The 12,325-nt window shown below is 36.0% G+C and overlaps 1 protein-coding gene across 2 annotated transcripts in view; it reads left to right on the top strand.

The window, feature by feature from the left end:
* The window catches only part of VWA8 (von Willebrand factor A domain containing 8), a 181,476-nt gene that overhangs the window by 15,974 nt on the left and 153,177 nt on the right, over nucleotides 1-12,325 (top strand). Inside the window, exons 3-4 of one of the 2 annotated variants that reach the window (XM_030272011.4) lie at nucleotides 8,655-8,785; nucleotides 10,892-11,002. In XM_030272011.4, the coding sequence (XP_030127871.4) occupies nucleotides 8,655-8,785; nucleotides 10,892-11,002 (242 nt within the window). Of the gene's footprint in view, nucleotides 1-8,654; nucleotides 8,786-10,877; nucleotides 11,003-12,325 lie in introns of both variants that reach the window. The other variant, XM_072928692.1, reaches the window with a different exon arrangement.

Genomic DNA, 12,325 nt, shown 5'->3' with positions numbered 1-12,325 from the left:
CTCTGCTCTCCAGGGGATACAACCAGCAAAGAGCCCGAACTAGCTCTTGCAACAACTTATAAAGGGGGTGTAAACAGGGGGAAGGGATCACCCACCAACCAATAAGGGGATTTGGAGGAGTAGAAGGTGGGGGAAGAGACATACACAGAGTCCAATGGGAAGGTTTGAGGGAGGCACCCCTGGCCCTTGCTCAATCACTCGATGCCCCGGGTAGAAGGTTCTGGAGGAGTGGGATGGGGAGCCGAGTGATGGACAAGGCACCAGGGAGGGGACAGGGGAATGACTTGGCAGTTTTAGGATGATGGACATTGAGGAAAGAAGTGGGAAAACTTGGGGCAAACCATTGTGGGGAAACGGGGGTACAAGAAGGAACCATAACAAAACTGGTACAGAAACTTAAAACCATAAAAATACAATACAATAAGTGTTACTCTTTTTACAGCTCCTTAATTTTTGCTTTTCACCATTTTTTTGTATGCTTCTCTCATTTTGATCATCAAGGACATCAGTTGTCTATGCTAACCCGTTTCACTTACTTAAAATTTTGGTAGATTGATTTGCTTACTCATTTTCTATGCTGTACCAAATGTGTTAATTATAACAATGCTTTACCACATTTAACTATTTAACAATGCTTTTTCACTATTACATATTTTGTTCAATCTGTACATTTCAGCAAGTTAAATGTTAACTCTAAGTTACTCTAACAGAATCTCTTTTAGTTCTTTGGACTGAGAACGTAAGAGAATTATGAAAGCATTTGGTAGAATCAAAAGAGAGATTTTTCTATTTACTGACTATAAGAAGGAAAAAGTAGTGGAAAATTGATAGTTAAAAAGTTATTAAGCATGGAACTGTTCAGAATAATGAGATCCTAGCTAAAATCTGATACCATGTAATAATAATGTTATTGTTACTAACACAAATCTGATACCATGTAACAGTAACACTTATTAGAACATATATATTAGTAGTAGTTTCTCTCTTTTAAAAATTTTTTTTAATAATCATGACTGAAGGGAGCCTGTGTCATGCTTGGGATACTGTTGTTCATCAGCAGTCATGTATTGTAAGTAGGCTTACTTGAGGTACAAAATTTTTGCTTGTAAACCTAAGTATCAAATGTGTTAAAATTAAGTAAGGTCAAATACTGAGGTATTTCATAGCAGAAAATCTATTTCAAATACTTGAGTGCAGTTTCTTTGTATATTTAAAATTAGGATTTTTTTTTAAGCCTTAATGTTTAAGTTCTTTGGTTATCTTACTATGGAGAACAAAGATATATTCCTGTAGTGAAGTTAAGTAGATTGTATTGACTTCATATTGATTGTCATCTTGTGATATATTTAGCCAGTGTATATGCATTACTTAACAGCTTATTTTCTTCTTTTAAGAGTACTTCTCTTTTCCTGGGTGAATAACTGCTGTAGATACAAGTTGTTTTGGTGTAAACCAAATGGAAGTAATTGCATGTTTATACTAATTTATAAACTAAAATATCATATGTTTTGAAAATTCTTTTTAGTAGTTCATATTAAATTTAAATTTAAAATGTACTTACCTGATTTCTTTTAGACTAAGACTAGAAATAATTAGATCATTTGCTTAAGTGGGAAATATCCCTGAGAAGGTCTCTGACATTGCAATCTTTGTAGTGGAGTAAGACCTAGCAGGAAGGAATTGAAGCAATTGCGTGATACTGTTTTCTATCTCATCATTTGTGTGAAGTACATTTCTGCTTTTGTTCTTCTGCCAGATAAAAGCCTTCTTAAAACACGGTGATGTTGAAAGTGCATATTTGTAATTTGCAGCAAATTTTTGATATATTTTAACATATGGTAAACTCATCATTGTTTTCTAGGCTCAAAAATAGCCTTAAAGATCTGAAAAAATCAAAATGCAGTAAAGAATGTAAATGTATTAAGTACCTACAAAACTTTTCATTTGTTATTTTGTCACATAATTGATACCAAAATATTCCTTTGTGGCACCAAATTAGACTGATTTTTAACTTCTTTATTGCACCTTATTACATTTTGCAGAAATGGATAGGGTAGGCATTGCTGCTTGCCCTATGTTTCCACGCCTTTGCTTTTCAGGTTTTTTTGCTAGGTCCCTAGCAAGTTCTCTATTAAATGCTCCATTTTGTGTGCTAATGTGAAATATTAATTTGTTTTGCTGTTGTTGGCAAATGGCTTTTTCTTGGAAGGCAATAATTAAAGGTACATAAAATCTGAGTTCTTTTTGTAAGTGACAAGTAAAAATGAGTCATGCACAGGGGAATTTTATTAATGGGATTTCTGTCATAACTGTGCCTGACACATTCTACAAAGAGAGCACTTATTTTTGCACTGCTTGTTCTTTTATCAGTAAAAATAAGCCCTACATTTTAAGTCTCACCATGTCTGAAAGCATGACCGTTTCTTTAATTATACTTTGGAGAAACTTTTTATGACTTTCTGTGATAGTTTAGATTGAATATTAAATTGCAAGAATGCACTCTTTTTTTTTTTTTTTTTTTTTTTTTTTTGGGGGGGGGGTGGTTCATGGCAGTGTACGGTTTTCCTTAATGGTTTCTGGAAATGTTATGAAAATTACAATGTACTTGACATTTTAGCTGTTTATTAATCTTGAAAAAATGATTCCTAACACAGCTCTTCCAGGACATTTTGTTCAATGATGGCAAATCCTCATTAGGGCAGGAAAATGGATGCTCTTTTGCAACAGGACTTTGCTGCTCTGTGAAGGTGCAAGTGCATTTGAGAGACTTTCCATGCAACTGCACTGAATTGTGGAAGATTAATTTCAAACAGTGTCATTTTTGCCAGATGACCTAAATCTGAGCAAACCCCCAGTGTGTGATCAGAAGTGATATGTGTGTGCACAAGGAATTAAGTGATGAATCTTGTTAGGGTTTTGTTGTGTTTTTTTTTTTTTTTTTTCAGTTGAAATATATGAAACAGTAATTATTGTGAGGAATTCAAACAGAATGCTTGTGCAGGTAATAATCTCTGTCCTCACAGGATTGTATGTGCCACATATTGAAGCTGGGACTGGTGTTTGTTCAGTTTTTTTGCTCTGAGTAGGTTCAGATTTTCACTGGAGTGTATGCTCATTCTTTTTTGTGTTAACTTTACATCTGAGTGTCAGAGTGCAACACTTTCTAGAGACAGGTTGTATTGCAGGATGACTGTAATTTCATGCTAGCAAATACTTCATTCATTACATTTCTTAGTTCCTAGCCTCAGGGAAGGTGTCTGCTGTCAGTGATGATGATTATTTCAACAGTTTGAGTTTTCATGTGGGCTTTCAACTGTTCTGCTGTTTGGGTGTTACCACGCCATCCAGAATCTGAAATAGTGAGCTTTTTGTCAGTGGAGCTCTGGACATTTTACATTGTTATCTCTATTTGTCTGTCCTGAAAGTGAGGCACAGGCATACATGGAAACATGGAAACCTACAGAGAAGGTCTAGATGGAGCTCAGGGAGTTGTCTGCACTGTTCCTTGTGCTTCAAAGCTAGGTTAGCTGAATCCAAACCACTCCTGACAGATGTTATTAAAATGTGCTCATGATATAGATTTCAGAACTTCTCTGTGTGCTTTGCTCCAGCAATTAAGGATTCTTTTGTGACAAAAGTTTGTTGAAATGCTTCATTTAAGTTTTTTTTGGGAACACTTTTAGCTGCAGGGGTTTATTCTACCCAGCATAGCCTTGATGCAGAGAACTTTTTTTCTTCATGGTGGTTCTGTCTTGTATATTGGAAAACAGTTATTTCTTTTCTAGACTCAATTCAAATATCTTATGATAATTTTCCTTGGTTTTTATCCTAAATTCTCTCATACTTTTTGGTGCTGTTGTGTTCAAAAGCAGACGCACTATGTCCCTCCAGTTGGAGTCTGAGCTATGGATAACTGCTCTGATTATGTCTTTTTCTGAGTAGTACATCCAGTTAGGAATAGTTTCACTTATTCCATGTTTGTGTCACAGGGAGAAACATAGTCTTCAGAATCCCATTCAGGGTTTCTTCCAGAAAGCTATTTGGTTTTACATGTTTCCTTTATATTATCTTTCAATTTCTATTCACATGGAGAATATGATTTATCCGTGTAGAACACCTTCCTGTGAAGTAATCAACTCAGAGGAATTGATAAATTAGTTTACAGTCTCATACAAGAAGTAACTTCTCCCTTTCTAAACCCCTGCAAAAATTTGCAACTTGTTTCCTTAACACCGCAAGACCAAAAATATTTGGAATGAAGAGTGTTCCCATGGAAAATTTATGAGGAAAAATAGTATTCGAGTGAAAACTGTCTGTGATGTAACCACATTATGAGACTGAAAACTCTTTGGGTTCTGTGCATAAAATGGGAAGAACAGCAATGTTTTATTTGCTAAATGGCAGCAGCGAAAAGTAGACCACATAGCAGTGCCTCCCTCTCTACCTTGGCCATGCTGCCTCCTTCATCCTGTCCTGCCCAGCTCATTCTCTTTACCCATTGTCCCCTAACCTGGACAATCTGTGAAATAAGTCTCAGTGAGCTCATTTAAAAAGTAAAATCAAAATTCCCTTTTTGAAATATATTTATCTTTTTAGACAAAGACCTTCCTTGTCCCTTCTTCCTTAGCTGTATTTTACAGCTGCTGCTCCCTGTGTTGGATGTACAGCCATGGACCCCTTGGTATTCAGATGGGATTCAGATGGGTATTCATCTTGTTCCTGTCATTAATTTTTAGCTCTCCTGAAACAAGGAGCCGTTTTCAGACTTGGAGCATGCCTTGTAGTTAAAGTTTAGGGTATGCAGAGGTCTTTTTTATTCTGCTGAAATGTTGTATATTGATATTTTCTAAGTGCCTGTTGGTTATTATGTGATTGACCAGAGTCATACAGGGACAGGAGTTCTGCTGTATTTTGTTCCATGTCTGGAATAGGTATTCTTGGGAATCAAGTTTACCGAACTGTCTGAACAGTGGGAATAGTTACACATCTCCTTCATTTATGGGATTTCTTCTGTAGGTGGGACACAAGGACTTGCCAGCAGATAATGTCTGGTATCGCCAATGAATCTTACAGCTTCAGTGAGTGTGCCAAGAATTCAAGTATGAGTGAACTGGAATATTTCTGAGGCTAGCGCAGCCATTTCAGTCTTGGCTTTATCAAAAGCTGATTTGTGGATCAAACAATAGCAGCTGCTGCGCTTGCTTCAAAATCTGTCTGAAACATTTTCTTCTTTTCTTTTTTTTAGGATTTCTCTGTTCAGCTTCAGCTGCTCACTTTACTGAATATTTGTGCAGATTCTGTTAGGTGCAGATTCTGCTTATCACCTATTATGAATCAATAGAATGCAATTTCTTTTGCTGTCTGTCCTTGGTACGTAGGAATAGCAAATTGTAGCACCAAGTACTCTCCTGCATGTGCCAGATGGTGTCTTAGAGAACACAATGCAGAGGTTTGCTATGCACCATCCTGCAGATTAAGAATATAGGGCCTACTATTTAACTGCTGCAAATCAGCAGAGTGCCACTAAACAGATTCTGCAATCCCAATTTGCATTAGATGCTATCTGACTCATCAGGTAATTAATAGAAATTGTAATATACTTGCTGATGCTTTCCTCAGTGAATTTGCCTTGCCTTCTAAAAATGTCATAGAAAATTATTGTATGGTACTTGTGGTAAAGTTGATACACATCTCTTAAATAGAGAGGGTGATTTTTCAAGTCATATTAGAGAAAACCTAAAAGCCTTGTAATGCAGAGAACACAATACAAGTAGTCCAAAATCATATAAATTATATACAAGATACTGTGTATGCGCATCTGAGGTTGCTTTTGAAGCATACTGTGCTTTGGAAACTGCAGCACAGACTGCATGTACAAGAAAATTTTAAAATTTTAAAAAGACAACTGGGAAGGTGAAGTAGGTTTAGTATCCCAACAATGTACAGATATTACATGTTAGAACCAAAGGAACTGGCAAGTGGAAGCTGCTGTCTTGACAGTTCACTGTAGGGAATGCTAGCTTGGAATTGTTGGCATCACTTGTAACAGGCTTTCTTTGAGTGAGTTTGCAGATGTCAGTGTGTTACTTTGTGATTGAAAACATGTATTATTATTGATCTAGCTGTAATCTGTGAGGAGAATGATGTGAATGGGGAAGCAAGGAAGCCTTTTTCTATGAAACATATCAATAAGGAATTGTCTTTTGTGACCTTTTCTCAAAAAAACCAGGATATTGTCAGACGGTGGGTCGTATATTTTATATTGCTATTGCAGAGTACATTTGGACTGTTTAAATGCAATGATAATATAAGTGCCCTTAAACTCCTTAAGGTTTTTCATGGGAATCATGTTCTAAGATTTTACTTTTTTTTTAATGCTGTACACTCGTGTTCTCTTTTACATTATAGTTTTTCTTGCAGATGCTGCTGAACATTCTAAAGTTCTGTTGCTATTTATGTACTGTTTTGAAGTGTGAGCCAAGTTTTTTCTTGAGACTATCCTAAAAATGAAAAAGATAGCTACAGATATTAATGAGAATTATGCCAGAGGTATTTGTAGTCAGGCTGTGTCAAAGCTGGTTTTGCTGTGCTTCTAGTGCATAAATTTTGACATGAAAGAGTTCCAAGCTTATTTTGCCATTGCAAGCAAAGTATTTTTCTTCTTTTGAACCGAGCTATTGTGGAAATACACTAGAGGCACATTGGCTTCATCCAGGTAGAAGTAATAATGAATGTGAGATCTGTCCTAAAATTTTAATTGTACCTTTAAGATAATACTTCTTTGTGAAGTGCTTTTCAAATTTCCATACCTGTCCAGTAGCAAAGTTTGAACACAGCAGTTATTCTGGTGTGATGTATTACCCTTTATTTCCCAAAGAATATATCTAGTAGGAACTTCCCTAATTTCCTTGAAAATCTTGTAGAAAGGAGCATGCTATTCCCTGTGAAGAGCTGATTTGCACTTGCCCAGCTGTATGTGGTACAATGTGCATTGCTTTTTTAATACAGTACTTCAGCAAGGAAGAAGAAAGCATTTTACATTCATGTGGTCTCACCACACCATATATGAAAGTTAATCCTGGACACACTAATGATAGTTGTTAAGAAAACAAAACTAGAAAATAAGGCAAACCTGAAATGTTTGTTTACAATTAATCTGATAATCCTAATGCATAGATTGCTCACCTGCATGTGTATGCTATTTCTGTTCACATTGGTAGTAAGGATGTTGTAAATTTCTCTGAAAGTAGATTATTTCAAATGGATTCCTTGAGTGCCAGACAAAAGACCAAAACATACAGTTAATTTTTGTTAAAATTTTCCTTAATCTCCCGTATGCTTGAAGAATCTTCCTTGATTCTTACACAGTCATTTAATGCTGTTTCTATGGTCTTACAAAAATGGGTATTAATTGTGGTTTGCAAAGGTTCAGCAGCGAACTGAGCTCCTTCAGAACTGAGTGACACTATTGCCTGCCATCCTGAACTCCGCCCTGCACATACTGGTTCCCCTGTATCAGATGTAACACCAGGGCTTGTTTTTGTACATGTTGGCTTCTAATTGCACCCAGTAATCACACTGAAAAAAGGCGGATAACCAAGTATTAGTTTGGAGATTTTATGGCCTGCTTTCTTACTGCACTTCAGCATCCCAGTCAGTGCCCTTGAGCCTCCAGCTTCAAACCTCATGATTAGTCTTGTCAGACTGTTCTGAAAGCAGCCATACACACCCATGCACCATGTGGATGAGAAAGAGCCAGGCTTTGCTGGGAGAGTATGTGAAGGACTTTTCTGGGGATAGGAAGATGTATGGCAATGAGTGTGATGTATGCCTCCTGCCGTGTGCTGTTTCTGCAGGATGTTTTCCAGTGCTGCCAACATTTGTATGCACGTGGTAAAAGTTTTAGTTTAAGTATCATCAGGTTATTGATTTTTAAATTAATGCATATGCTATTTCTTAATAGAAGTAAATAGATCTGCTTTGATTTGGTTTTTTTCAATAGTGATTTTGGAGGCTGTATGGTATAAATGTAGTGACAGGGCAAAGTTTGGGTTTCCTTGATAATTTAATTCTGTGGTTTATTGTGTCAAAATATAAACAAGAATACCATTGTCTTTTAAAAAAGTAGCAAATTAAGTTTGTCCCTGAACACTAATCTTAGTCTGGTGCAGTTGGAGTTTTTTGGGTTTATTTGAGCTTCAGAGTTCACAGAAGCATTGGGATATAGGCTGGATAAATATTCTACAAATTATATTTTGTAAATATATTGTGTAAATATATAATGTATTTATATTATATTAACTGATTCTGGAAAGTCCACTCAACTTTGAGTAATAAACAATTTTTATGTTGCTCAGTTAAATGTGAAATACAAATTCACAACATTTTTTCTGGTTTATGTATGTTGTTTTTTTGAAGGATGAAATTATGCAGAGTAAAAAGCAATGGGTAAGATAGATGTATCAACTTTTATATGTAAGTTAAGTGGTCTAATATAAACCCTGTGTGGAATTCTCTGCTTTTCAGCTGTCCAGATTAGGGTAGTACAGTTTTGTGTATTTTAATTTTGGAGATAAGCCCAAAGAAAGTGTTGAATGGCCAGGTATCTAACACTTCAAAATTTAATAATGTGTTCTTATCTTTGTGTTTCAAAGTGACAGAGTCTCTGGCCCAGTCTGTAGTCCACCATTTAAGATGGATAATGCAGAAAGATCTTCTTGGCCAAGATGTCTTTCTTATTGGGCCTCCTGGGCCTCTCCGGAGATCTATTGCCATGCAGTATCTGGTGAGTATGTTGGTTTAAATGTATTGGAGACACAATTATTAATGTCAGTCATTGTTATACTTGACAAATGGTAAAAGGTAGTCCTAGAAAATCTTAGAGCAAGCTACTTAGGAAGTAAATAATTTTTTTTCATAAACATACTTTCCAAAGCTCAGTTTTTGTTATAGACAAATAGAAAGTACAGACATTTTAATACGTGTTTTTCTGCTTAAACTCCAGAGGGGAAAAAAAAAAAAAGAGTTGGAAAACTGTGTTACCATATGCTATCACAAATGTAGAAACAGTTTGTTCTCGGCATTATGTATGTTAGAAGATTAAGATATCTGCCTTGTGCTGCAGACAACAAATCGTTTTTGCTTCATTACATCAAAAAAGAAATGAAGGAAAGGATTTGGGAGAGAAGTGTTCTGAGTAACATTTGGGAACAGTTATTCTGAGTGTTTAGAAAGAGTAGATGCGTGTATGATCCTCTCTTGGAATGTGGGAAGGACGTGCCTACAGCCATCTGCATGAACCATGGCAGCACTATGTACAAAATTTCACATTTAAAAAGTCAGTGCCCTTAAATGATCAGGCGGAGGGGGATGTCTGCCCCAGAAAGTGATGTGGGTAGGACCAGGTCTGCCATGAGCTGTATCTGGAATCTGGTTGAGCAGTGGGATCACAAATGGAGGTGTAATAAAACTTTTCATAAAGATCAGACATTCCTTTAAAAATCAAAATATACTAATTCAAAGGCTAGCTCCCTGAGGTAAAGCATAGAGGAGAAAAATACAAGATTATGAACTTTATAAAGGAGAGAAAAGATTTTTGAATTCAGCAAACCAGATGTGTTATTTAACAGTTTGATGCAGTCCTTAAAATAAATGATGAAGAGTTTCGTATAACCTAAAAAGAGGACTTGGAAAAACACCTGATATCCAGGCATAGGATATAGAATGTGTCTTGATATTTATGCCAGACTGTATGCACTTGAGATCTATTAGAAAGACTGCAGCTTACTGATTCAATGCCAAACCAAAAAATTATGTGAAGGCTGATCTTTCCATGTAAGCTGATACATGCTGTGGTGCCTTTAATGAAAATATATAAGCCTCAAAAACTCTATTTGCTATTGCTGAAAGCTACTATGCATTCCTACACAGGGCTAATTGTTTAAAACCACTCTTTTTTCCTTCTTTAATGAAGAGAAAGTACAACTCTATCACCCTGCAACATAAACGAATTGGTGACTTTGTAACCCAATAAGCACTGCAAAAGTAGAAAGAAAATAGTTTTATTGGGTTTTATACATTTGCTTTATTTTTTCATACAACTATAGTTGAAAGCTGCCTGTTAAGAGAGGTCTGTTAAATCACTTACATCTTTAATTGAAGAATAAAGGCTAAGAGCATTTCATTATGAATCTGTTTCCTAAGCAGAATGCATAATAAACCAGATATGGAAGTAGCAGAAATATGTATTATAAATACGTGGGAGAATTGTTTTTATTTCCTTTAAGACAGCAAATTCTAAGTATATATCATATTGAATCAAAATAAGAAAAACAATAACCCAAGGGTTCTCCTTTTTTAAATAGCCTATAGTTTTACATATGCAGAGTGCATCTCATGACAGCCAAGGAAGAGAAGATAAGAGTAATATAGTTAATCAGTGTAGTGGCAGAGAATGTGCAGGTAATAATCACAACTGCATCACATTAAAAGTGTTACTGTACTGTGAGAGTTGAACATTTCAATCTTTTACAGAAAACTTCTGAATTTATTTGTGATTTGTAGATCCTGGCTATTTTTCAGAGTCTGGAACCAGAAGATTAACCTACAGGATGTTACAGATGATCAATGGAAAGAGTATATAGCTCTTCTAGAGTAGGTTTGGGGAAAATAAAAGTTTATTGAGCAGAAATTCAAACCATTTAGTTTGAGGCAGAACATGCTGTTAACATTTTAAAAATAAGAGATATTAGATTTTGTTCAGAGTTATTTCAGATCATTGTGCTGCTGCCTAGAGCTTTTTTGTACAATTATACCATTAGGTGTATTCTTAAAGTTCAGTCACTTGGGTTATAGTGTTATTTTTGCAATAACTTTAGGCTGTTGTCCTCAGGAGCTGACAAAGCGGGAGGTTGAATATATTGCACTATCGAGGGACACCACAGAAACTGACCTCAAACAGCGACGAGAGATCCGGGATGGCAGTGCTTTTTATCTTGACCAGGCAAGTTGCAGTCACACATCACCTAGTAATTATTCACAAGTAGTTTGAAGGAAGTCATGGTTAATCTTATGAAAAATCAGTATGTGGATTAATATGTATCTAATCCAAGTAGAAAGTTCTTGCGCAATGATCTCATGATTATCATAAATGTTATCTTTACCCAAATCTACGATTACTGTCTTTTAAGAGTACTACAGGTTGATTTAGACAGACCATTTTTGATAAGACTAAGGTCCATTCTGTGCAAGTTAGATAAGCACTACCCTTGCTATGTCTCTTTCTCAAATTTGCGTCACATTAGGTGTATTCCTGAAATTAAACTTCTGAACTAGTTTAATTGTAAAAGCATCTAGTTCATGGTTTTTATGACTGTTCTGTGTTGTGAGACCCAAGCACAGTAAAGGGAGACAATTGGGAGATTTGATCTGAAACCTCACTGCTGATCTGGAATAAATTAATGATTTAAACATTCCTGCCCTTGGTATTGCCCCAGACCAGTAGCTGATTTGGCACAGCCATGGACTGACCTGGGTTAGGTAAGATTTCTCTTCATAAGTTATCAGGGGCATGTTTCCTTTCTGATTATGCAGGTAAAATACACACTTAATGAGAAATGTTTGTTTTCCTAGATACCTAAAATTCTTATGGAAGTTAGGTTTCTGGTTAGATAGGATGGGTGAGTTTCTGTGGTGTAGTATGAACTTAAAGAGTTTTTGGTTGGTGATGCGATAGAGGTAAATGATATCACCATCATGCAGGTGTTTCGTGAAAGAAAACCAGAAAGCTTTGTTCTCTCTTTTAAAGAAGTGTTTTCCTTTCTTTTTTTTTTTTTTCCTTAAATTCCCAGTGATCTCTTCTTCAGCTCCCAAACTTTCAAGAAACCTAGAAACCTTTAATTAGATTTTCTTGAAACCACAACAAATGGCTTTGAGCAGTGGAAGATCCTCACAATGAAGAGTTAACAATTAATCAAAATGTATTTTATTTCAGTAACTTCTAGGACTTCAAATTATTTCATGTTTACCTGGAAATGCAAGGATTACACAATAGGAGATAATTGAAGTACTGCGTACTAGGGCTGTAAATGGTTTCTCATTTACCAGAGGATAAGAGCACTTTTGTAGGTTGTGGGATTAACTCATGGACTAATGTCAGTTCCACACCTATCTGCTGTTATGGGCAGCCTTATCCTCACACTTGGTACAGGATAGTCAAGGTAATTGACCTGTGGTGAAATAGCATTAATTAACAAACATTTGTAAGAGTCACTGTGTCAAGGACTGTAAGAAGCTCACTGAGATGTGAGATGGTCTGTTACTGCTG

This window comes from Taeniopygia guttata, chromosome 1, assembly GCF_048771995.1.
Source record: "Taeniopygia guttata chromosome 1, bTaeGut7.mat, whole genome shotgun sequence".
NCBI classification, from domain to species: domain Eukaryota; kingdom Metazoa; phylum Chordata; class Aves; order Passeriformes; family Estrildidae; genus Taeniopygia; species Taeniopygia guttata.
Note: the sequence above shows the minus strand (reverse complement) of the source record. Positions and strands in the feature narration are given on the sequence as shown.